The 27,903-nt window shown below is 35.2% G+C and overlaps 1 protein-coding gene across 1 annotated transcript in view; it reads right to left on the bottom strand.

Moving 5' to 3' along the window:
- LOC131991322 (exostosin-1) overlaps nt 1–27,903 on the bottom strand; it is a 365,225-nt gene that overhangs the window by 31,746 nt on the left and 305,576 nt on the right. The window contains exons 7-9 of the mRNA XM_059356692.1: nt 21,782–21,914; nt 10,790–10,908; nt 8,200–8,295 (exon numbers count right to left, since the gene is read on the bottom strand). Of these exons, the coding sequence (XP_059212675.1) occupies nt 8,200–8,295; nt 10,790–10,908; nt 21,782–21,914 (348 nt within the window). The remainder of the gene's footprint in view (nt 1–8,199; nt 8,296–10,789; nt 10,909–21,781; nt 21,915–27,903) is intronic.

The following is a 27,903-nucleotide window of genomic DNA, read 5'->3' as shown; positions in this document are numbered from 1 at the left end:
TTAGTAATTACCAAAATCACTTTTTATGTTCCTGTGATGGTTAATATACCAGTATGTAGAAGCTCTTTAACTGAAATAATATTTTTTAATGCTAAAATATAATTATTATTGTTATCCATGAATTTTTAAATTTACTGCTTCACAAAAAAAAGTAAAAATAGCAAAGCATGTGATTATTTCTGATTAAGATATAATGAAAATAATAATAATAATAATAATAATAATAATAATAATAATAATAATAATAAAAACTGTATGTCAGCTTTTGTGAAGAAAAGTTTAAAAATAAATGACGTGTCTTTTATTAGACGTGACAAACATACTGGAACATTGACACTACAGGTAAAGAAATATCAATTTTTATGTTGTAATTCAAATAGTAATTCATGACTGGATGAAGCGTAAAGACATAAATGATAAACTAAATGATACTTTGAGGTCAACACTGCTCCATCAATTCTTCTCTAATTCTGCCGCCCTGACCCTCTGTTCAATCAACATCAGGTCCCACTTGACCTTTGACCTCTTCACTTTTATGCTCTTGCTATAATTTAAATGCAAACCTAAGAAGTCAGGATCAATGTTGAAGATTAACTTATCAATATTAAATTCAGATCGGTGGGGCAACACATGCAATATTAGAAGGTGATTGATGAAGGTGAGATAGAGTCGACATGTGAGCTGATAGTGTCGACTCCTTTCATAATATTGACGTGAGGTAATAAACGCTGAGCAGGCAGATCCTCACCAACAGTGAGTCCAAGCTGAGAGACCAACCAGTCAAACTCTCCGCATGCTTAAACGCTCTGTTAATAATTTAGGCTTTTACAGTCCTGAATCATTAACCCTCTGGGGCCTCCAAAAGCTCCTGCTACCGTAATTTTGTGTGTTTTTTGGTAATTTTGTGTGTGTTTTTTTTTTTTTTTTTTTTTAGTAATTTTGTGTTGTTTTTTTAAAAAAGTAATTTTGTGTGGATTTTTTGGTAATTGTGTATCTTTTTTTGGTCATTTTGTGTCTTTTTGATTTTAGTTTTAGAAATGTTGTGTCTTTTTTGAGTAATTTAGTTTTTTTATCTATCATTTTGAGTTTTTTTTTAGTTTTTTTTTAGCAATTTTGTGTCTTTTTGATACTGCCTCCAGCGGCCCCCAGGTAATTTGAGTGTGAGACCCCTGTACTACACCCTTAAATATTGTGATTATTGCTCATTTTATGACGAAAATCAGGCTGTAGCTTGCAGTCGACCTCACTGAAAACAATGTTCCTATGATGACTAATTGAAACTGGAACAACCAATCTGTGAATATCTTTAGACTTAGACAGACTTTACTGTCATTCAGTTTCACATAGAAAAATGCACATATGAATGAAATTCCGATGCATAGGCTCACAGTGATTGAACTGTTGAATGTAAGATAAATAAAGTATACATATAAAAATATAAAACAATTGACCTTATTCTCAACAACATAAACAAAACAAAACTTTGGCTCCCTTTCTGTCTCCAACCAACAATTGTCTCCTAACTGTAACCCTCTGGAGTCCATCTATTTATTGAAAATAACATGTTTTATTTACAGTAATAACTTTATTTATATATCATATGTAGACAAGCTGAGAAAGCCAGTTTTAAAGTACAATCATAGGAGCTTTCACAGTGTGCCATTTATGTTTCTAGACCATTTTAAAAATGTGAATTTTCTATCTACAATGAAAATTATTACTATTTTTAAGTGACATGCAAATAGACTGTTTTGTAGTTTTATTATTTGTTATTTTTTTCTGCTGTTTTTGTGTGTATAAATGGTAAAAAAAAAAAATAAAAATAAAAATAAAGGTACATTTCCATAGACACCTGTGTCTTTCTTTTGTATTTTCAGTTCCTGGCAGCTTCATAATTTGTTAATTTAAAATAAAATGAAAAATCTGACTGATAGCCAAGTTTGTGTGGAGAAAAAGGAGCCATGCATGTGATGTAAGGACAGACTGGAAGATGCTGAACAGAGACAGAAATTAATGCATAGTGAGTTGACAAATTTGAACCAAAATCTCCTGGACTTCAGAGGTTTAATCAACTAATTAATCAATCAATCAAGTTATTAGCCTATTTCAGCTTTACTGATAGTAGTAAAGATGCAAAGTGAATGCAGGAAAGGCCTTGGGCTCTGTTATATTACTACACTGTAAGAAAAACAACCTATTTTGTCATCTAGGCATGAGGACTTGTGGAAAAATTACAAACTAAAGAGAAGAAATCTTTGTTAAACAGAAGTGCAGGAAAGAATCAAACAGAGGAAGTAAAAGCTCGCTGATGGACTGCTTCCACTCAGCATTACAGAGTAGATCACACACTCATAACCAACAGCAAATTACTCTGCTGCTGCGCTCTGTCGCGTCGAATTGCAAACTCTGTATGTGTGTGTTTGTGTGGTTATTATAGTGGGAACAAACACAGAGAGCGCTTGGGAGGAAATACACTGAAGAGCATCTGTCTGGGCTGCACGACAATATACCACATGACTAATTATAGGACCATCGGCGCTGCTGGGTACCTACACACACACACACACACACACACACACACACACATACACACAGGCATGCATATTGCCTCTGAGACGCGTTTTATTGTCACCAGTGGAAACATTGTTCTTGTATTTCAAGGGGGACACATTTACATGCAAACAAACAGAAGCAATTAGACCACAAAGCAGCAGGATTAGAGGGAGAGGTGGCATGTGTGTGTGTGTGTGTGTGTGTGTGTGTGTTAAACGAGTGAAGGAACGAGTGTATTTTTAGGAAGAAGCTCAGTTGTTTGAGTGTAAATGAATAAAATGGAAAAACATGACACAATTTTAAGTGTCGCATAACAGTTGTGAGTTGATATCTGTGTGTGTGTGTGTGTGTGTGTGAGGACAGAATATTATCCCATCATGCTGCAAATGTGAGCGATTCCACCAAAGTCACACTCCTGGCTTCACTCTAATAGATGACAATCAACATTCATGTCGCCTCAATCTCGACATCAAGAGTCTATTTAAAGCTGAAATAGCTCCACATTACAATACAATTAACAGAGAATAGAACATTATCCGACACACTGTACAATCCTACTTTATCATCCTCTCCCTGCTGCAGAACTGTCTGTCTGCAGCTGGTAACACACAGACATATTTGTTTTGTATTTCATTAAAGGATTCAACATTTGCTTTTTTGATTTGTGCAAAGCAACTAAGGTTCTTTTTCTTTACTTATTCACTTAAAATGATGCTGCTTTTTCTCCACTACATCTTAAAGTTACTATAAGTTTTTTTTATGTAGTTATAAATTCACTCCTGATGCCCCTAAATGACCTATATACACAGATGAGACCATCAGCAAGAATATTTCTATATATAGTTTCTCTAAATGCCTGCCACTGAGTCCAATACTCAGACATCACTGGGGCCTCTAACATCAACCAGGCCACCAAGGATAGACCGAGATGTGGCTTTGCTGACCAGTAGTCAGAGCTCCTCCAGGAGTTGGCACCTCCTTATGTAACTTAAGAGAAATAAACGACTTAGGCAATTTTTTGAATATGCCTTTGTGACTTAAGCAAGATATGGTAACACTTTATTTTGAAGGTGTCTACATAAGAGTCACACAAGCCTGTCAGAAACATGACATGACAAGTATCATGAGCATTAATGTTACTTCAAAGTGTCATTAATGTTCATGACACATCCCATGTGTACAATAAATCGCGCACAAAGCTGTAATTCAAATCTACCTGGTCATCAAATGTTTTTCTTTAAAGATTTTCTACGACACTTTCCTGGGTTTCCTGGGAGCCAACAGCGTACCACACTGCTAGTGGCCCATGCCGTGTTGCTGTTATTTTAGGAAAAAAAGACATGGGAGAACCAGAACCAGGACTGAGCCTGGCAGACTGTCAGATCCTGCTGCAGTAAAATTAGAGATTTCCTAAAGAGACTCTGGCAGCTGCAGACTTTGGTGGTGCTCATGGAAACACTAAAGTTTTTGTCCAAAGGAGCGGCCAGACTAAACACAAAATAAAAAGTTCCTTGTACCTATTACAAACTTAAAGGTCCCCTTTTGTGAAAAATTTGTTTTTTCTTCTGGCCTATAAATATATTTTTCAGTCATCCTTCAGCCAACTAGACCTGTGCATGTGGAAAGCTGAAAGCCCCTTATTTATGCCAACCAGATTCCTGCAGCAGCTAATGCTAACGCGTTAGTCTGTGCTAACCATTTTTCTTTTGACTGCTTCACAAACACGGGTCAGTTCAATGCCGGATTTGCCTTGAAACTGATTATTTTGGTTGGAGCCAGACCCACTATACGCGACCTAGCTACAGCAAACTTACCATCTGTAAGTTGCAGTTAGCGTTACCTTGGTCTGATAGCATGTCTCACCATGCTAACATGTGCTATCGGCTTGTTAGCATCACTGTTATAACTTATGCTATTACTTCTTATTCTTCAATTATATGCCAGAAAAAAAGGACAAAAAATAATGGTACGTAACTTAATGCAAGCAAAGTCGGTGCAGGTATTTGTCGACACTGAGAGAATGAGATAACAGATAATAACGGATGCTTAGTTTCTTTCAGAATACTTAGTCTTCATTTATTCTATTACCTGAAAATGTATTTTGGGAGTGTAAAGGTGTGTGTTGGGGACTGGTGTCTGAACCAGATGGTGGTAAAAATGTCAAAAGTTCTGTTTGAAAAGTCAACCTGTCCTGTGAGGACAGTGTTGGACAGCTTCCAGGTTTGTATCTGAAGCTCTGGGCTCCTACACAGGTGTTTCTCATTTCCAATGGTTTAACCTCCCCTCAGACTGATTTGGGGAAGGTGTAAAATTTTCCACCCTAACAGGTGTGAACAAAAGACGGAGAGGGAGATGTCAGTCAGACGCTCACCTGTGGAGAGGTTAAATCAGCCGAAATAATTAAAAACACCTGCAAAGTCGATAATCGAAATCCATCTGACTATACTGGTTTAAAAGCTGTGTTTTCAGTCCAGTATGCAGGAAATACTACTGATGCTGATGTATGTAGGAGAGATCAGTCAGGAAAACAGCCAAACAAGTTATTCAACACTAACAAAACCTCAAAAATGTTGGAATTTCTGGTTTAATCCTATGGGGTCTTAGCCTGGGTATACCCAGACTGCCTTGTGCGCTCGAATTTAATTTTGAACTGTGGCGGAGTCTGGAATCCAGGAAGCTTTCTTAGCCCTGCTTTAGGGATCCAATCACAGAGCGGGGAGGGACGGCAAGACGATGACGCGTACTACTCGGCACTTGGAAGCTTGTAGCTTTCCGGATCCAACATGTCTGCAGCAGACACGAAACTCTCTTTAGCTGTAGATGGTGTTTTAAATAGTTTAGAGCGAAAGTTGAAAGGCGAAAGGTCTCTCGGAGGCTCCGCTGAGATCACCGGCGTTATGGTAGCGGGGCTATTAGCGTCGCTAGCGGCTATTAGCGTCGCTAGCAGCTATTAGCGTCGCTAGCGGCTATTAGCGCCATTAGCGGCTAATAGCTAATAGCCGCTAATAGCTAATAGCCGCTAACGGCTAATAGCCCCGCTACCGCGGACAGCGGAGCCCCCAGAGACCCGCAGCAGCTTGTTTATTGCCCATAAAATCAGTGGATGTGTGTGGCAGAATGACATGAGGGGGAATAAAGCGTGAAAATAAATAATCTTGCAGAAAGCGAGAACTGGAGAAGCAAAGCAGCAAGCAACACTCTCTCACAGACACACACACACCAAACATCCATCTCTGTTGCTCTACTACGTCATCTGGTATAACTGATCTGATTGGCTAAGAGCTACCTACAGACGCTTTGATAGACATTCTAAGCGTCCAATAAACGGCTCCGGAGGATCGTAAACCACACCTCCTCTACGGAGAAAAGCATTGCTCGTTGCCAGACTAGCCCTCATTTGAGAATAGTCTGGTGTTAGCCAGGCTACTGGGGTCTATGATTTGTTTGACGTTCCGAGGTCATGTTAAACCAAAGAAATGATCGTTTTACTTTGATCGTACAAAAATATTTATTCAAGTATAAAAGTAGGACGAGGCAGACGTGCCATTTTGCAAAAATGGAAAAAAAAGGGCTCTAATCATCTAACACTGCTCCTAATTTTTTTGTGTATAGTTTTATTATATTTGAATTTTACCTTTATATGTTCATATTTGCAACCTATGTTCACATTTTTTAGTTTTGAAACAGTTCATTGAGCATATTTGTGGTTTTTATTGCCTTAAATAGTATATTTTTATTTCAGATTTCATGATTTTTGTGTATTTTTGGGCTCAATATGTTAATAAAGTGGATTGAAGTGAAAAAATAATCGTCAGATCATGTTGAAGTTGTGCTGAGAAAATACCAAATACCAAACATGGGTATAGTAAATATTATGTGGTATATAAAGAGCAAATAGGCTCAAACCCCAGAGGGTTATGATTTGAGAAAAGGATTCTTTCAGAGCAGCAGCAGCAGATCTAGTATAATAAACACTGATGATTTTTTCATGCACAATGTGGGAGGAATCTTGGTTTAAAATTGTCTCTATCATAATATCAGCAAATAGCAATGATTTCAATAGTATCTCTGGTACCAGGACACTGGAAGGTTCCATTACATGTGGGAATTTCCTCTTATTCTCTCTTTTTGGGGAAAAGTGTTAAAGCTGGCCAGTCGAATCATTGAAAAAGAAACAACTCTCAAACCAAAATTATGTTTATTGAATATTTACCCAGACAACTTTTTGACCTCCAAAAATGAAAAATCCTTACTCAATATTTGTTTTCTGGAAACTAAAAGATGTAAAGCCTGCACATGGGAAAGGGATAAACCTTGTACTGCTTCACAATGGTTATCAGGGATCTCTTTCTACTTGGCTTTAGAAAAGATAAGCTACACCAGGAAAAACTTTTTTTTTTTTTTTTTCAGTTTTGGAAAAATCTGGAAGGTTTTCTGTAATTTCCTTGAGAAAAATTACATTGAAGCAGATGGCTGGAATGATGAGCTGAACTGAAGATTTATTTATCTTTTCATTTATCTTGATTTAGTATACACATTTAGAGCTTTACGGACATGTATATGTATCTGTGTCAAGGTTATTATAGTTAAAGAAAACTAACGGAATAACGAAAACTAGTATTGAAAAAACATTTTCGTTAACTGAAATAAAAATAAAACGAGAGTTTTTAAAAAAGCAATAACTAACTGAAACTGTATTGTGTGGTTACAAAACTAACTAAAACTAACTATAATTATAGTGAAAATGTCCTTTGTTTTCGTCTTTGTCAACTTTTTTCATACATGATCCAGTGTTTCTATTTGAACATGCAGGAACACATATCTACATTCAAACCAAAATTCAAAACACCCGGAACTGAAGAGTTAACAACCTTATTGGGGCTAAGATGGATAAACCAAAGGAAATAAAGGCAAAATGTATTATGACCTCTTTGAATCTGGCACCCAACACATAGCCCATTACAAAAAAACTAAAACTAACACTAAAACTAATAAAAACTAAACAAAAACTAAGCATTTTCAAAAACTAAAAACTAAACTAAAACTAGCAAACTGACTCTAAAAATGAATTAAAACTAACTGAATTTGAAAACAAAAAATCACAACAAAATTAAAACTAAAACTAATATAACCTTGATCTGTGTATGTGTATATATAGATATAGGCATGTATTTATTTATTTACTTACTTATTTTTCATTTATTTATCTTTCTACCACCATGCCCCCCCCCCCCCCCCCCAGTTTATTTATTTATTGATTTTATTTTCATGATCATTATTGTTCTATGTTGTTCACCATTTGTAAATTAACAAAATGTGCAATAAACATATGTTTAAAAAAAAAAAAAAGAATATAATATTCTTCCCAATATGGACACAAAACCACACTCCAAGAATCTGAAGATCTTGCAGGTATTTTTCACCTTATTGCCGTTTATTTCAAACCGTCTCCTTTGGTCCAGTTTGTGCTATTGAGAAAACAGCTACAAGGCAAAAGGTCGATGCTTTCATCTCTGCAGAGACGAACAACAAGTTCAGGCCAACGTGCTGTTAATCTGTTTCAAGAAGGCGAGATAAATATCTCTGCTGCTACGCAACAAAGTATCTTTAAATACATAATGGATGCAGAGAGCCGGCAGCTGTTACCTTGGTCTGTCCTTCGATGACAGTGAGAGGCACGCTGGTGGAGGGCCACTTGTTCCTGGGAGGTAAAGGCTTGTCGCAGTTCCATAAAACCAGAATCTGTACGGGGAAGAGCAGAAAAAAGTCTGTTTATTTTATGTAAAAAAAGTCACTCAAAGTCAGTTCAGAACAATGGAATCTGTCTCAGGATCATATATAAGAAGCGTCAGGCTTCAGATTATTTAACTTTATGGAGTCTTAAAGGGCGATTTTGTCCATTTTTTAATCATTTTCACGTCTTTTTGTGTCTTTGTAAGTCATTTTGTGTCTTTTTTGGTAATTCAGTGTCATTTTTTTGTAATTTTGTCTTTTAGTGTCTTTTTTGGTCATTTTGTGTCTGTTGTTCTGTCTTTTTTAGTTATTTTGTGTCTTTTTTAGTTATTTTGTGTCTTTTTTTGTCATTTGTGTCTTTTTGTGTCTTTTTTGGTCATTTTGTGTCTTTTTTGGTCATTTTGTGTCTTTTCTGGTCATTTTGTGTCTTTTTTGGTCATTTTGTGTCTTTTTTGGTCATTCAGTGTCATTTTTTAGTCATTTTGTCTTTTTGTGTCTTTTTTGGTCATTCAGTCTCATTTTTTAGTCATTTTGTCTTTGTGTGTTTTTTTTTGGTCATTTTGTGTCTGTTGTTGTGTCTTTTTTTGTTATTTTGTGTCTTTTTTGGTCATTTTGTATCTGTTGTTCTGTCTTTTTTAGTCATTTTGTATGTTTTTGTGTCTTTTTTGGTCTGCTTTGTTTTTTTTAAGTCTGGGTGTGATGAAGAAGCCACGCTTTGGCGCTTTTGGAGACTCCAGAGGGTTAACTGTGTTTTTATAAGAGGACGTACACGTTAAACTAATTAAAAATGTAATTGAATGTCAGTTTGCTTTGAGTGCTGTAATCAAATACAATTACAGGTACCAAGAAACTCTATACAAAGGTAGTTTTTTATAGAAAATATTCCAGTAGAGCTGTTGTATAACCTGTTGTATAAGGCTTATATAAGTTTTGTTTAACACTTGTTGTTATTTCTGTGTCTGGCACAACTGTCTAGCAGTATAATTAAAAGAAGAAAAGGAAAGTTAGGCAAGACTTATTTTTAGGTAGTCATGCACAAAGTCTATTAAACAGATAAAAAATATAGTATAGTATAAGGACCACTGTAAAGAAGAAAACAATTTTTTGAGAAAAATGTCATTATATTAAAAAAAAAGTCATGGTTTGATGAAAACTTCCCAATATTTCAAGAATAAATCTAAATATCACAAGAGAAAAGCATGATATTTTGACTGGCATTTTATGAGAAAAGTTTAACACTTTTATTAGGTCTGTTCCTGGCACGACTGTCTAGCATTATAATTAAAAGAAGAAAGGGATGTTAGGCAAGATTTATCTCAGCTAGTGGTTATGTACCAAGGTCCAGAAAGTCTGTCTGTCTTTTAATATAGTTTTTTAAAAATATATTCTTTTTAGAGGTTTGAGAATCATATTGATTTCTTCCTGGCACACAACATTCGTTTCTTCTTTTAATACATTTATATATATGTTAGCAGTATAAAAGAAGATAATAGGCACCTAAAGAAAAAATTATCATTATCTTTAAAAGGAAGTCGTGATTTGATTAAAAAAATATATATATATTACAATATTTTATTTTATTTAACATCTGTTTTTGTATTTTTATGCTATAAATGTATTTTACCTTATTGCCGGTTTTACTCTCTCTCTCTTACATAAAAAATACAGTTATACAAATATACAATAATTAAATATTTAAAAATAGGGAAAAAAAGAAATTAGAAAAAATATGTACACAGTCAGGATGAAAAAGGTGAAAAAATATTGTGTGGTGCAAAAATATTTACATGTAGCTGTTTAATATTCAATTGGTTTGTAGCTTGGTGCTACTTTTGTAAATTTTGCTGAGGACAGCTGCTTGAAACTGAAGAGAATAAACCAAAACATGGAAGTTAGAAAAAGGTTAGAAAAAAAAATACTGAGGGAACTGCAGCATCCTGAAACTACCACTTTCACTTTAAAAAAAGCCTATAATGGCCACTGCAAAGAAAGATAAAATAAAATAAAAGGATAAGAAGTTCTGATCTGATAAAAAATCTAAATATTACAAGAGAAAGTCCTGATAATTTGACAGTATGACCGTAATTTTATGAGAAAAAAACCAGCTAAGAATTACATGTTATTATGAAAATATTGTGGGGAAAAAGTTTAAGAAGAACATTATTATTGGAATGGATAACGTATGCATGTTTAAGTTTTTCCTGATTTTCTTGACATAATGTACAGTCTGTATGTAAAGAACACTTAGCAAGGACAAATAGTAACTGTAGATATTTATAATATATTGCTGGTTTTACTTGACCTATCATCATCAAACAAAAACTGACATGGAGTTTTAAGCCAGTAATTTAGAGGGAAGTTGAGACACTGCTTGGTTTTTATGTTGTGATGTCATGTGATTTGATCATGTTGACGTGATTGGTGACTCCAATTGTTTTATTTATTCATAAATAAAAAAAGGAACCTGCACCAAATCACAGTGGACTGTAGGAACTCCTCCCACCTGTGCACAGAACTTGGACTTGGCTACAGCGATGATGAGCTTCACCACGGGGGAGATCTGGGCCTGCAGAGGAGTCACCGAGTGGATCACAGCTGTGAACTGCTGCGACGGGCTCTTACCTGCACACACACACACACACACACACACACACACACACACACACACGGACACACACACAAGGACACAGTTATCATGGGTAAACTGTATTTAGGTTTCTAACACAGACTGGTGCAGATGTAGCTCTCCATAAAGCTCCATAACGGTTAACTGGACACAGAGTGCTCGGCGCTGCACCCGTCATCAATCTCTCTGACAGCATATATACCCCCGCTCCCCATGACTGAGCATGAGTAAACACATCTAATCCAGGAGTTTGCTTTGAGTGTCTCCTTTAGTGAATTGAGAATCATACTGATTTGTTCCTGTGAGGAGTAATTGTATTCTCCACAACCCCAGAATAAATCAGCTCTCGTTAGTTACTTTCTTGCATTTTATTGAGGCGAGCAAATGAACCAAACAGGACAAAAAGAGAAATTATGAAGCGGAACCAAACTTTAAATTACTACCCTGGATAAATGATCCCCAGCATACGGTACAATGGGTAAATGGAGTTGAGGAAATTGATTCCCCCCGTGGCAGCCGCTGCCAAAGAAACTTATCAATATTAAAAAGCATCGGCTGCCATTGGATTTCATTTTCTGACTGCATTTTCTGTTCCATAATAACAGAATCCCTGCATGACTTCCTGTGTGTTTGAATGGACGAGCACATAAAGACATGTTACATAATGTGTTTACATTCACGCTAATAGCTCCATTATTAGATTATGGTGACACACACTTGTTTTGATCCAGTAAACAGAGATGTGTTCATGCTCGGTGTGAGAATAATGCGATTAATACATAATCATTGAGTTAAAGAAAAGAAAAGAAGACACAAAAGCAGCACAGCTCTCTTTGTTGTAGCGTGAGTGAGTCCTGGTGCTGATTATTAATCTGATGATCAAATAAATCATGAAAGTTTAGTGTGTATTTTGAGATAACTTTCTGCATTGAGTCTCCCTGCAAATCTCAGAAGTCTAAAAATTCCTCTCTGCAGAAGCAAACAAAGGGCTTAAAGGTTTAGTTTACACCTAGTGGAGACAGATTTTTCTAAATCACCTGATTTGTTGTACATATCTTAATTATCTTTAAATGAGTTCATGCACATAAAATGTACATTCTAAAATATAGTCTGAAAATATATTTTATTTTATTTTTTTCAAGTCATTTGCTGTTTGTTTTAATACTGTTACTTGTTTCTTTTACAAGATTTTTTCATATTGTGTTTTTTAAAAATTATTTTATGTGAAACTTTTCATGCACCTATCTTGGCCAGGGCTCCCTTGAAAAAATATTTTTAATCAGGTAAAATAACAGTAAAATGAATGAATGAATGAATGAATAAAAATAAATAAATAAAATAAACAAACAAACAAACAAACAAAATTAAAAAAATTAAAAAATTAAATTATCATTTTTAAATAATATTTTAATTTCTGAGCAACATTAGTATTCACTTATGTTTGGTAATGGATGGTAAATAGTGCACCTAGTGCACATACTAGGAATTTGGCTCAGATTTTACTCTCTCTCTTGCATAAAAAAATCGGTGATACAAATATACAATTACTAAATATTTAAAAATAGGGGGAAAAAAGAAATTAGAAAAAATATTTACACGGTCAGGATGGTGAAAAAATATTGCGTGGTGCAAAAAATATTTACATGTAGCTGCTTAATATTCAATTGGTTTGTAGCTTGGTGCTACTTTTGTAAATTTGACCAAGAACAGCTAATTGAAACTGAAGAGAATAAACCAAAACATGGAAGTTAGAAAGTTTTTTTTTTTTAAATACTGAGGGAACTGCAATGTCCTGAAAGACATTAAAAAAGCCTATAATGGCCACTGCAAAGAAAAAAATATAAAATAAAAGGGAAAAAAAACAAAATGTTTCAAGAAAAATTATGTTAAATAAGAAGTTCTGATCTGATAAAAAATCTAAATATTACAAGAGAAAGTCATGATATTTTGACAGTATGAGAAAAAAACAGTTAATTGTTATTATGAGAATATTGTGGGGGAAAGTTACTTTAAGAATAATATTATTATTGGAATAGATAACGTATGCATGTTTAAGTTTTTCCTGACTTTCTTGACATAATGTACAGTCTGTATGTAAGGAACACTTAGCAAGGAAACATAGTAACTGTAGATATTTACAATATATAATTTTTTAATTACTTCCCCCATTTCAGTCACTTTTGTACCTGAAAAGTCACCACTGTTTTGTTTTTGCAACGATAAAAATAAATATTGTGAAATTTCATGGAATGGAAGTTGTGCAGCTTTAAAAGACATAAAGTTATCTGCTGCAAAGTGGGAACATGTGATGTACCACAGGGCTGCAGCCACATGGCATGGCAGGTGTTGGGCGGGTTTGGGAATAAGGGAATACACACATCCTCGTGGATAAGTGGAGCCAGAGTGCTCTTTAGTGTTGCTCGATCCATCTCTTTGACACGGGGCCCCCTGACCGGCCATCTCAGGTGGGCTTAGTGGTATTTATGGAAGCACGAGGTCTGCCCTTGAGGGGGTCACAGAAATGGGCTCAGTCCTTCTGTTTCATCTGTGGAAAGAGCTGAGCCATGTTGATTTCTGTTAAATTACACATTTGTTTTATTATAGACTAATTATTCCACCAGTGAGAACAAGGTAGTATGTACAGCGGCATATTAGGGCCAAGTATGAAAAAATAAAATAAAAATTATATATATATATATATATATATATATATTTTATATAGTGGCAAATATAAGAGAAAAAAGTCACTGATTTATGAGAAAAAGAGGAAAAATAGGCTAGTGTTTTGTTTTTCAATGAACTACATCACCACAGAAGCTGCCGCATGCCTTGTACTATGTCTGCAGGGAGTGACTTAATCAAATTACACTTTGCAATCAGATTCAGCAATAAGGAAACACTCATATTTTTTGCCCAGAATCTGCATATTATCATAAGTATCTGGACTCTGAAGAGTCATTGCCATGAATTGGGCCTATTCAGAAGAAAACACCGTACTAATTTGGATGAGGTGAGAGCTTTTCTGCATCAGGAACTACAACGCAATGGACAGATGCAAGCATATCGCTGGTTACGTCTATGCCACTTTTAATATCATGAATCTGCTACTTTTTTCTCCTAGATTTGCCGCTTTTAATCTCACAAATCTGGGACTTTTCTCTCCTAGATTTGCCATTTCAAATCTCATAAATCTGCAACTTTTTTCTCCTAGATTTGCCACTTTAATCTCATAAATTTGCGACCTTTTTCTCTCGAAATATTACCCTCCTCCCACAGGTCCATATTTATTTATTTTTTCAAAATAATTGATGCTAGTAATGCTACTTTACTGAGGATTTGATAAAAGACATTTTCTGAGCTTTTACCCATATAAAGAATATGAATAGTGGCCTCTGCTGCATGGATTTTGAGTCTTTCACACTTTCAGAGTGGCTGAGGTCACATGTGGGTCATCAGTCCACCTGGCTCTCATGTGAGAGTAGTTTGAGTCACATGAATCAAGGAGTGAATGGGTCTAAAACTGCCTGGGAAGAGAAATATGGACTGAATTGTAAGTGGTTGATAAGTGGTGTCGTTTTTTGTCCAGTAAAAGCAGTAATCGGTCTCCAGCTTCCTGTATTTTTGTGGCTTTCTGCAGACGAGTGTGGGCATCTTATGACCATTCACTCTGTTGCATCTGCTGGTGTCATTAAAGAGGAGATTGTGCTGTACACGAGCCTGTTGACCCTTAAAACAAGCAGCACATAGGGGCTGAGCACTGAAGAGGTAAACTCTGTGAGAGCAAAGAAGCCAATGTTCCAAATGGAATAAAACATAAAGCATTCCTCCAAAATTGTTCCTGTCTTTCTGTTTGGGAAAAAGCATTTTATTGTGAATTTATATAAGAGATGACTGCGACTGCAGTGACCTCAATAAGTAGCCAGGTGAAAAAGTTTGCAGAAGAAAAAGAAAGATACTTTTGGCCAAGCTTAAAGTACACAAAATTTGGGGTTCTGTGTTTTGTTCTAGGACACTCCAGCCCCACCCACTAACACTCGGTATGCATGATCACAGTGTGTGTGCAAGCAAAATAAAAATGCATGAAAATGTTGAAGGAAAGAGGAAAAGACACGGGGTTGGGCTGTTTCATGTGGGTTTTTTTTTTTTAGGACCATAGAGAGAGACGGACATCTGGATGTAAAAAGAGATTTAAAAAATGGTTTGACTGTTTCAGCACCATGGAGAGAGACTGAAATTTCAGGGATGTAAAAAGAGATAATCGATGGTTTGATAGATTCAGCACCATGGACAGAGACTGATATTTCCCAGATTTAAGAAGAGATAGAAGTGCTGAATGTTTCAGCACCATGGAGAGAGACATATTCTTTGTTGATGTAAACACTTTATGGATGTAAAAAGAGATAGGCCTACATGGTTCTTTCAAACCATCGACTATCTCTTTTAACTTCCATAAAGTGTAAAGTCTTGGAACATTCAGCCCGACTTTTATCAATCTTTATATTCTGAAGTTTCTGTCTTCTCTCCATAGACCTGAACCAAGCAGACCATCAATTGTCTCATTTGACATCAACAAAGTTTCTCTAGAAACGCGTTTGGCTTCAAAACATGATCAATTTAAAAGTGATTACACTTTTTTCCCCTTCAAATTAAAGCTAATAACAGTATAATAAGAAGTTAAGTGCATTAATAAAAATAATCCAGTTATATATTTGGAATATATAAAACAATCTGAGTGGGTTTGTTCTGCATAACAAATAACTACATTCTCATGTAGAGAAACTTTGTTGATGTCAAATGAGACAATTGATGGTCTGCTTGGTTCAGGTCTATGGAGAGAAGACAGAAACTTCAGAATAAAAATATTGATAAAAGTCGGGCTGAATGTTCCAAGACTTTACACTTTATGGAAGTTAAAAGAGATAATTGATGGTTTGAATATTTCAGCACCAAAGAGAGAGACAGACAACTTATGGATGTAAGAAGAGACAGCAAATGGTTTGATAGATTCAGCACCATTGAGAGAGACTGAAATTTCTCAGATCTAAGAAGAGATAGCACTGAATGTTTCAGCACCAAGGGCATAGATGGACACTTTATGGATGTAAAGAGAGATAACCAATGAGCCGAACGTTTCAGCACCATGGAGAGAGACAAACATCAAAAGGAAGTAAGAGGAGATAGTAGATGGTTTGATAGATTCAGCAGCATGGAGAGAGATGGGAACTCATTTATGTAAAAGAGATAGGCCTACAGATATAGTCCTTTCACAGATGTAAGAATTGGTTGAATTGGTGATTGGTTCAGGGCCATGTCGAGATGGACACTTCAAGGATGTTTAAAAAGATGTGCTGAATGTTTCAGGACCATGGACAGGGATGTAAGGAGAGATAATAGATGGTTGCATAGATTCAGCACCATGGAGAGAGATGGACGCTTATTGATGTAAAAAAAGATCGGCCTGGAGAGACAGAGTAATTTCACAGACGTAAGAAGAGATAATAGATGAGTGGTCCAGGAGCATAAAGAGGCAGAAATTTCAAGGATTTAAGAGAAGACAGATCTTTGAATACTTCAGCACCATGTACAAAGACAGACACTTTGTGAAAAAGTAAAAAGAGAGCACCATGGAGAGAGACAGACACCTCATTGATGTTAAAAAAAAAAAAATGCTGAATGTTTCAGGACCATGGACAGAGATGGACATTTATTGATGTCAAAGAGATAGGCCTAGAGAGAAACAGACACTTCAAGGATGTAAGAAAAGATAAAAAAAAGTGTTGAATGTTTTGGCACCATGGAGATAGACAGATACTTTGTAAAAAGTTAAAATGCAAGGGCCTTGATTCATTCAGCACCATGGACAGAGACAGACATTGAAAGGATGTAAGAAGAGACAACAGATGGTTTGACTGTTTCAGCACCATGGAGAGAGACAGACACTTTATGGATGTAAAAAGAGATAGGCCGACATGGTTGTTTCCAGACCATGTATAGAAACTTCGTTGATGTCAAACGAGACAAATGATGGTGTGCTTGGTTCAGGTCCATGGAGAGAAGACAGAAACTTTAAGGATATGCAGATAGATGAAAGAGGTGCTGAATGTTCCACCACCATGGAGAGAGACAGACACGTTATGGATGTATGAAGAGATAATTAATGGTCTGACTGATGAACACCATGGAGAGAGAGAGAGACACTTCATGGATGTGAGAAGAGATAAGCTAAATGCTATGAATGTTTCAGCACCATGGAGACGGACACTCTATAGATGAGAAAAAAGATGTGCTGAATGTTTCAGGACCATGGAGAGAGACAGATATCGAAGAGATAATAGATGGTTTGATAGATTCAGCACCATGGAGAGAGACATATAGGATGGATATAAAAAGGGATTGGCTTAGATGTGATAAATGTTTCAGCACCATGGAGAGCAACAAACCCTTCAGAAGTTTTCTGGGCTCCTTTTGCACTCACTACTAATCCAAATTAAAAGAAATAAATGACATGTTTATCACACTGAGTTGCCCTTAACCCTTAATAGGGCACTCATTGAAATACTTGCAAATTCCAAATTTCAACCCTAGAGAATATTGGAGGATATTACACACAGCCAGAATGTGTAAAAAAACATAAGGACCTGGGGGAGGGGGGTAATATTTTGAGATATTTTGAGAAGAATGCGCAGATTTATGAGATTTAAAGTGGTGAATCTGTGAGAAAATGGTTGCTTTTTTTCCCACTTTTTTCTCTTAAATCTGTGACTTTTTTCGTGATTTGCCACTTTAATCGAGTAAATTTGCAGCTTTTTTTCCCTCAAAATATAGCTGGAAGAAATCCATGTGGTTCTACAACCTCACATGAGGACCCCATTTTGGATATCCGCTGAAGTTACCAAAAACGGTTCTTCGCCCGATAAAGGGTTAAATTACCTACAAGTTGGTAAACTTGTTTCAAAGATATCTAAATAAACAGTCAGAGCAGGCATTTTCCGATCCGGCACAAACTAAAGCAGAGTTGTGACCTGAGCCATCTAATATATGACTTTTTACTCCACTATAATTAGCTTTAGTTACTTTTCAGGTTGAGATTTAACATGAAAGATATCTAAATAAACAGTCAGAGCAGGCATTATCCGATCCGGCACAAACTAAAGCAGAGTTGTGACCTGAGCCATCTAATATAGAATATTCTCACAGCTCCTGCGGCCACTGTGTCTGAGCAGTGAGTCAAACTTTTTCGAACTACCAGGCTGAAGTTGCAACTGCTTTGCCATCAAAAGTCAGGGGCAGTGGTGGTAACTAACTACATTTACTAGTACTGTACTTGAGTACAATTTTGATGTACGTGGAGTTTACTTGAGAGTTATTTACGATTTATGTAACTTTATACTTCTACTTCACTACATTTTTTAAGGCACATATTGCACATTTTACTCCACTATATTTAGCTTTAGTTACTTTTCAGGTTGAGATTTAACATGAAAGATATCTAAATAAACAGACAGAGCAGGCATTTTCCGATCCAGCACAAACTAAAGCAGAGATGTGACCTGAGCCATCTAATATATAGAACATTCTCACAGCTCCTGCGGCCACTGTGTCTGAGCAGTGAGTCAAACTTTTTCAAACTCCCAGGCTGAAGTTGCAACTGCTTTGCCATCAAAAGTTATGGGAAGGTAGCAGAGTGAGACCGTCGTACGCACGGCATTGACGACAAGTTATTCCCCGAGCAGCAGCGCTGGAGATGGCAGCCGCTAAAATAGTGATTTACTGCAGTGGCATAAAGCAACCTGACCCATCTTTCCCTCAATCCCTCGATCCCTCCCTTCTTTCTTCCTCCTAACCCTTGTGTCCACAATTCCTCAGAGAAAGACAAACATCGATCTGAGTTACAGCCTCAGTCTCTCCAGTCTGCATGCATATCTATACACACCCACCCACACACACACACACACACACTTCTCTCACTCTTTGCCTGCAGCTTTAAATTTCTCAACTCTGCTTCTGCAGCAGTCTTACACAAAAACACATATATTTACATTTATCCTTGTGCTTACTTTAACACAGTTTGAGTTAATAACCAGCAGTGTAATCTCTATGATGTGGTTAGCTTCACATTTGATATTTCTATGTTTGCTGCCCAGTCCAGCCCCTGGTCTTTTAGTCTCTGATATGTTTTTTAGTCCTGTTTTTGCAGCCAGCATCCAGCAGCTCCCGGGCACGCTCTTGGTGGCAGCAGCAAGCAGCTTACTTGGCATAAATTAAAGAAAAAACCTGGAGGAATTTCAGCTACATTAACAGGAAATCTAAGGAGGAACACATCACGTATTGATTGACAGGTGATCTCTGGCGAGAGAAGTGTAAAATATCATAATTTTTCACATTTGGTTTGGCTGAAGCAAAGGGTTTCAGTGTGACACTGAGCGCTCCTTCGCAGCTGCAGGGCTTTGTAGGATGTAAAAATAGGCATAATGTTGCCATTGGCTCAGTTAGTTGAGTCCTTATTCTTTTTTTAGAATATAGTTGTTTACATTTTGGCAGGTGGCACCATTAAATGTATGCCAAATTAGCTGTTTGCAATTTGACAACACATTCTTTCTCCCAACTCCCTCTGGCATCAGTTTTAAATGTGTCAGGGACAGTGGTGGTAACTAACTACATATACTAGTACTGTACTTGAATACTTGAGAGTTATTTCAGATTTATGTAACTTTATACTTCTACTTCACTACATTTTTTTAAGGCAAATATTGTACTTTTTACTCCACTATATTTAGGTTTAGTTACTTTTCAGGGTGAGATTTAACATGAAAGCCCCACTGTTATTTCTTGGCTTTCCACCAGTAGTTTGCCTGTTGCTCAGAGCTTTGGTGGTTTTCTGCTTATCTTGGCGAGATAAGTTGATTTTGGCCATTTTTGCCTCAAAACATGCATAACTTTTAACCAGAGGCAGTGGGGAAACACATTTCTATGCATGAAATATCTTTTTTGAAGTGAGTCTAGTGAGTTAGAAAGAGCATATTAAGAAGTTAAGTGCATTAATAAAAATAATCCTATAATATATTTGGAATATATAAAACAATCTGAGTGGGTTTGATCTGCATAACGAGTACAGTGGTGGAAGTAATAAAACCATTTATTTTAATTTAACTGGCAATATCACGCTGTAAAAGAGTTTATTTTTAGGACTTGCTGTGAAGTACAAAAGGTAGTTTAAATGGCCTATTTTAATGTTAAAATGTTAAATATTATTATAATTACTGAATATGACTACCAATATTTTAATAAAACAAATGTCTATGCATGAAATATCTTATTTGAAGTGAGTCTAGTGAGTTCAGTGAGTGATAAAGTGATTTTTATTGAAGCTCCACAATGAGTCGAGAGAAATGCGTTTGGCACAGTCTGGCTTTAAAACATGATCAATTTAAAAGTGATTCGACATTTTTTCCAAATTAAAACTAATAACAGTATAATAAGAAGTTAACTGCATTGATAAAAATAATCCAGTTATATATTTGGAATATATAAAACAATTTGAGTGGGTTTGTTCTGCATAACGAGTACTTTTACTTTTGATACTTTAAAGTACATTCTGATGCTGATAGTTTAATACTTTTACTGAATACGTTTTGAATGCAGGACTTTTACTCGTAGTGGAGTAATTTCACAGTGTGGTATTAGTACTTTTACTTAAGTAAATGATCTGAATACTTCTTCCAAGACACAGGGATGGTACATCTATTTCTGTTTGTTACATGTATATAAAACTGATTTACTTTGGTTCAGAAGAAAATGATTCTCGGGCAATAACAAGCGTCTTTTTTATTATGATTTCCAAACAGATTTATGGACATTTATTTGTGATAGAATCAGAGATAATAACAGACTCTGAAAATGTAATTCACACCTAATCTAAAAATATGTGTTTCATGTCTGTGTATCCAGACTTGACTGAGTTATGATGCATTGATTTGCATGTTGATGCAAAATGCAGCAATTGGGAACCGAGGGGTTTTTATGAAAGTAACTTAATTGGCTCCATGAGGTCGTGTTGAGACACAAGCTGGAAGTACCAGCCACAAGAGGAAAACAGGAAATTCTAAATTAAAAAGATGTTTTTTTTAGTTTAATTTTGCAGAGAAATCCTTTTAAGAGACAAACGGTTCCTGCTGTGCTCCACAATGTGACAAATATGTAAAGAAAAATAAAACCTGTTGGTTTAAAGAGCGGAGACTCTGTATTATTACGGCTGTTTGCATCACTCGTGTATTTTAATATAGATTTGTTTTTAAATAAAATACTGCCATGGTCTATTACTCTGTCCGTCTGGTGTCATTAACTGTTTATTTCTCACATATTCGGTTTGTACAAGGTGTTGAAAGTTGATTTTTTGGTAACACTTTACAATAACCATCTAAGTAATGTTTATAGATGGTTTATAAACCAATTATTATTAACCATTTACAAAATTCTATTCATATTTAATCTTTAAATGTTTTCAAGCAATTTCTTAAAGGTATACGGATCATTTTGAAATCATTTACATACTTAATATGGTGTTAAAAATGTTATAATGAGTGTAAAGCTATTAATAAACTAACGATTATGTTTGTTTATGGTAAAGAAATCTATTTGGCATTTATAAATTATAGTTCAACATCATTACATTTTCTATTCACCATTCCAAATGGCCTATATATGGTTTATAAATGATGATTAAACATTAATAAACTACCTGTTTACCATTTATAAATGGTCTATTTACCATCTATAAATGATGGTTATTGTAAAGTGTTACCGATTTTTTTCACCAGACACAAGAGCTTTCAAGTTAATTTATCGACACGAGACAAGATGGACACTTACCCAGTATGGCATAGTAAAAAGGGAACTGGGCGGGGTCAGTGGAGTACTGGGGGAGTGCATAGAGACCACCAGGGAGGGAATTCCACAGCAAGCGGCTTCTGGACACATGGGAGTCCACACGGTCCTGGATGATCTGCACCAGGAGACAGTTTGAGTTTGAGTTTGAGTTTATTTATTTAAAACAGGGACAATACATATTAATGAACATATACATGTAAATATGCAAGATTATAGCCAACAGCTAATTTCCATCTTTAGTCCCTTTGGCAGGTTGATGTCAAGACCATAACAATAACACTAAAATCAATAAAACATCGATAACAACAAGTTGGCAGTTGGCCTTCATGGCCAGAATGAGCAGGAGGAGAGAAAACGTGTCCTTGAGCACAACAGAACAGAAAAGAAAAAGAGAAGCAAGAACAATGAAAAGTATAGTGGATCATGGAACATACAGGCCAGTGGTCAGGGGTCAAGGGTCAGGGGACCAAACGTATTTCACTAGTGTTAAACGCTATGTTTATTATATCAAATTTGAGGTAAAAATAAAGATGAAATTAAAAAAGGAAGAAAAAGATCACAGTATGAAACAGAAAGAGAAATTTAACAGAAGAGTTTGGTGAGAACGAGGAGAGAGAAAACATGAGGAGGAGGAGTGAAGATATGAAGGTGTGACACGAATAAAAGAAAGACAAAGAACGTGATTAGCTCATTAAATCCATTTTCTCCCAATTTTTCTCCTTTATTTTAATCACACGGCTTCCTAAATTTAACTCAGAAGTCACAGATTATCCAAACATGCTGTGTAACACAAAAATAGCTTATAATATTGTTTCCAAAGGAGATTTAGTTATCTCCAAATTTAGATTTTTTTAGATGAACAAAACAGTTTCCCTTTATGGTTTCAGAAAATGCTCGTCCTACTTGTCCTAAATTAACTTTTTACACCACTGTGTTATCTTAAAAGTGTAACAAAACTTAAAAATATGGCTGATATCGTTTTTAAAAAAAAAGAAAACTTAAGAAGAGACACTGCAGGTGAATAAGGCACAACCTTTTACTTGTAGATAAACTATATATGCAATTAAGGCATTGTCCTATCAAATATGTGCTTATTTTAATGAATTTGCAGAACAGAAATCTGAACATTGATAAAGCCAGGACATGTTAGAGTCAAAGATATTTTTCATCACTCCATAAATCATAAAATAATGTCAAAAGCCATGTTTTTAGAAACAAAATGTTGTGTAAATCAGTCTATGAACCAAATATGAACACATCCCTCTGTAAAATAACATCAGAATAAATATAGGAATAAAACTGGGAAGTTTAGTGTATCTTAGTGCTGCTTAAATGGAGATTCATGTCAAAGAGTCTGAGAAAAAACTCATTGAATCTCATGGAAAAACTCAAAAAGAAATTCATGTTGTTTTTCACACAGCAGTGAATTTAAATTTAAAGTCAATTCAGAAATAAACAAAGCAGGAACATTAATTCTCCCACTTTTAGATTTAAATTTTTTCATTATTATATCTGCTCCAAAAACCAAAAAGTGTCTGTATGAGCATCAGGATGCTTCATATTGCATCAATGTGCAATTCAGAGAGATACAGGAGGTCTTTTATATCAACTGCTAATAAGGTTTAATAATGTACAAAATAACTTTGCACTTACAGTATGTCTGCCTTGAAGCTGCTGTAACACTATAATTTCCTGTAATTCTATCTATCTATCTATCTATCTATCTATCTATCTATCTATCTATCTATCTATCTATCTATCTATCTATCTATCTATCTATCTATCTATCTATCTATCTATCTATCTATCTATCTATCCATCCATCCATCCATCCATCCATCCATCCATCCATCCATCCATCCATCCACCCACCCATCCATCCATCCATCCATCCATCCATCTTCATGCTTTTGTCTTCTCTTATTACTTCTTTGTTTCTCTTTTTCTCCTTTCTTTCCATCCTATCGATCATTTCTTTCTTTCTTTCTCCAAAGAGTGTTGGATGAGCTTTCGTCCTTTCTGTAGTTTTTTCTATCATTCTTTCAGTTTTTCTTTCTCTCCTTATTTCTGTTTGTCTGTCCATCCGTCCATTTTTCTGTCCTTCTTTGTCTTTCTTCTGTTCTTTCTGTCCTTCTTTCTAGCATTCTTTTTGTTTCTATCTATCTATCTATCTATCTATCTATCTATCTATCTATCTATCTATCTATCTATCTATCTATCTATCTATCTATCTATCTATCTATCTATGTATCTATCTATCTATCTATCTATCTATCTATCTATCTATCTATCTATCTATCTATCTATCAAGATAAAAACTAAGACCCCAAAATTTAACAGAAATATTTTTATTAACAAGAAAAATGCAACAGAACCACAGGTTAAATACTTTAGTCTACCTTCAGGTCTGAGGTAGTGCAAAAAAAATAAAAAAAAATAAATACAATAAACAATAACAATTAGAACAATATTTTGAGGTTGTATGCTGTTGTATGCTATCTATCTATCTATCTATCTATCTATCTATCTATCTATCTATCTATCTATTGGCCTCTTTACACGTTCCCCTCTATCTCCAGACATGTGATATTATTTGGAAATAACAGTAGCCAGATGTTTAGCAGCAGCTGGTGCTTGGGGAGGAGTTGAACTGCTTCACTCGGGGCATCAGCTCGCTCCCAACACGAGGAGTCCATTAGTTATTGAGCTGATATTATCCATCTGGCTGGTTACCAAAGGTCAGGTTAGTAGGCTGAGTGTTGGGAGTCTTTAGAGGAAAACCAGCGGCACAACTTCAACCTGCTGCTGAGCTGCTGAACACACACACGTCCAGAGGTCAGCAGCAAGGATGTCATTAGTTACCTCGCATTATAGTCTGTGTGTCACTATTAGTTTAAGGCACAAGCTCACATCAGTGGTGGAAGGAAGAAAAGCATTTACTGAAGTTAACGTAGCTAAACCATGCTGTAGAAGAGTTTATTTTTTTAGGACTTGATGGGAAGTAGTGTAACAAAAGGTAGTTTAAATGGCCTATTTTAGTGTTAAAATGTTAAATATTGTATTACTGAATATGACTGCTGATATTTTAATATGTAAGTTGCATTTTACTGCTGATTTGATATACTTTTAGTTTAATATAAAATATATAATATAATCTATAACAATATATCATCGTTTGTAAGCTCTTCATGTGTTTTTTGTGTGAAATCTTCAATTGTAAAGTAACTTTTAAGTGCCAATAAATGTAATTACATAAAGATATTTTTCTCTGGATTCAACATTTTTTTTAATTCATAACTTGTCTTCATTGGAGAAAACAGATTAAACCCATTTGCCATTCATATAAATGAAAAAACACCATTTTGATTAATTTTTCCTGGATTGCACAACAAAAGTACATATTTTAACTTTTTTTATTTAGATGAGAAGTTTGAGACGTCTTATTAAAACAGCCCAGCAGCAGTTTGATAAATATTTGATTAAAATGCATCTAAAAAAAACATGATTTTGGAAAATGAATAAAAATGGAAATTTCTGTTTTTGCAGATTTGCATCCATTTGAACAACCTTATGACATTTTTAAAACTACATGCATGTGTTTTAAAAAGTTACCTTGTGTCAGTACTTGTGTTTTATTTGTTTCTTTGCATTTTTCTTTATTCAGTGTCGTTTGTTGGTGTAATTCTGCTGTGACATGAGAACTTCCCCTTTAGGATTAATAGAGTGTCGATTGGGGAGTATGCAGGGGAGTAAAAGTATAAAGTACACTGCAAAAAAAGAAAAGTTGGGTGAACTCAAAATTTCAAGGCAAGAAACTTCGATAAAATTTTAAGTTGGACAATTAAACTAAATATTTTAAGTTTTGTTTTTGAGTTTGCTCAACTCTGAATTCAGATTTTTGTCAACTCAACTGTATCTTATACTAACTTACAATTTTACATTGTAATAACTTTTAATCCTTACTTCTGCAATGTGCTGAATTGGCACGATTTTAACGCCGCTCTTATATGTCAGCTAATGTTGCGACCACAATTTTGAGTTAGCATTGATACGCTAATGGCTACTTTTGTAGCTGTAACAAGCAGCGCAGCTAGCATAAGTTAGCCGCTAGCATCAGTTAGCCGCTAGCTTTCGCTAATGACCGAATTTCACTGCTTTCCCGCATTTCACAACAAAGAAATAAGAGTTAGCAGAACTATTGTCCCTTGTTTTGAACCCCAACTTAAAGATATAAGTAACAACAACTCACAAACTTGTTTTTGAGCAGACAACTGGCTTCCTTTGTTGTGCTAACTTACATTATTGCCCTAAATATCAATAATTTATATTTCCAAGTTTTACCAACTTAAATCACTGTTTTAGGCCAAAAAATACAAGTTGGCTTTTTTGCAGTGTAGCATGGATTGAATAAACTCAATATAAGTCAAAGAATCTGGTTCTTGTGTGTCATTTACTGGACTCTGTGCTGAGGTCATGGCAGGATCGACAGTGACCACAGCCCAGAGAGAGACACACACGTTGTGTTTGTGTTCCATTACTGCAGGATGAAAGGTGTTGACTGACGCTGGATCAGCAGCCGGCCGGATCAGCGGATGCTGAGTGACGAGCTTTTGTGGGATTTCAGTGGAGAAATGTCTTTCTTATGAAGGAAACTCGCCACCAATAGAACTATTTGTGCTCCACTTTTCACCAGCTCAGGTGAGTTCAGGTCGCACCGCAGCAGACTCTCTAAGGGTTCGATGGCTTTGAGTACTTGGTGCTAAAAATGTTTTTTTTACACTGCACATGCTTAATTTCATTGCTTTTAATTTAATTTAACTGAATTTTAATTTTACTGAATTTAATTTTAATTGAATTTAATTTTAACTGAGTTTTATTTAATTTTTTTTTTTTTTCCAATTCTGAAAAACAAGATAATCATTTTGGAACTTTTGTTTTCCCATTAAATTACATTTTACAAATTACACAAGATTATTTTTTTATTACATGGTGCAAAAAAAAATCTGTTTTTACACCAAGAATGCTTAATTTAATTGCTTTTAATTCAACTGAATTTTAATTTAACTGATTTTCATTTGAACTTAATTTAATTTATTTTAATTTAATTTAATTTTTTTTTTCCAATTATGAAAAAAAATCCTTTTGGAAATTTTGTTTTTCCTTTAAATGACATTTTACAAATTATACAAGTTTGTTTTTTTATTACCTGGTGCTAAAAAAAAATCTGTTTTTACACCAAGCATGCTTAATTTAATTGCTTTTAATTTAACTGATTTTAATTTAATTTAATTATATGTTATTTAATATATATATTTTTTCAATTATGAAAACAACAAAATATTTTTGGAAATGTTGTTTTTCCATTAAATTAATTTGACAAATTAAAAAAGAGTTGTTTCTTTAAAAAAGTTCAATATCAACTGGATGGTATTCTGCATAAAGATCTAATATCTACATATTCACTCTTTAATTGGAAATTAATTGCAGAAGTGACCACAAAGTAGTGTATTTATTCTGAAAGTTTAAAGTATTTTTAAAGTAAGAAAAATCCTCAACTTTTATATAATTTTAATGATTTCTTTTATATAATCATTTATATCCACCGTGAGCCTGATTTAAAAAAAACTTTCTGAAAAACTATCTGAAATAAAATAATTTACATTTTCCAACTCCTACTTGAAAATCAATATGGTGCCGAGAATAAAGTACTGAAAGAACACATTTCTTTAGGCTCGAACTCCAGAGCTGCATACTGATATGAGGATAACTGGCACACACACACACACACACACACACACACACACACACACACACACAGCTCCTGACACCAACTGTCAGCCTCTCAGTGTGTGGGCCACTACAGTTATCAACAACGCCTCATTTCACCCGTTTAGCCCGGTGGCACGCTGGCTGCGAGGTTTTCGCACATCTGGCCGGCGGTACGCGGCTGTCAGTGGGCTTCTGTCTAATTTCATACCCTGCTAACGCCGGGCCTTTGGGGCGTCACTGAGGTGCTGTTTGTGCTGTGATTGTAAGAGGGAAAAAAGCTGCTTCTTCTACTTGAAACTACATTATCAAGAGTTTAGAACCGGGAGTGTTTTCAC

Source organism: Centropristis striata, chromosome 18 (assembly GCF_030273125.1).
Source record: "Centropristis striata isolate RG_2023a ecotype Rhode Island chromosome 18, C.striata_1.0, whole genome shotgun sequence".
Taxonomy (NCBI): domain Eukaryota; kingdom Metazoa; phylum Chordata; class Actinopteri; order Perciformes; family Serranidae; genus Centropristis; species Centropristis striata.
The sequence above is the reverse complement of the archived record's forward strand: the minus strand, read 5'-3'. Positions and strand labels throughout refer to the sequence as shown.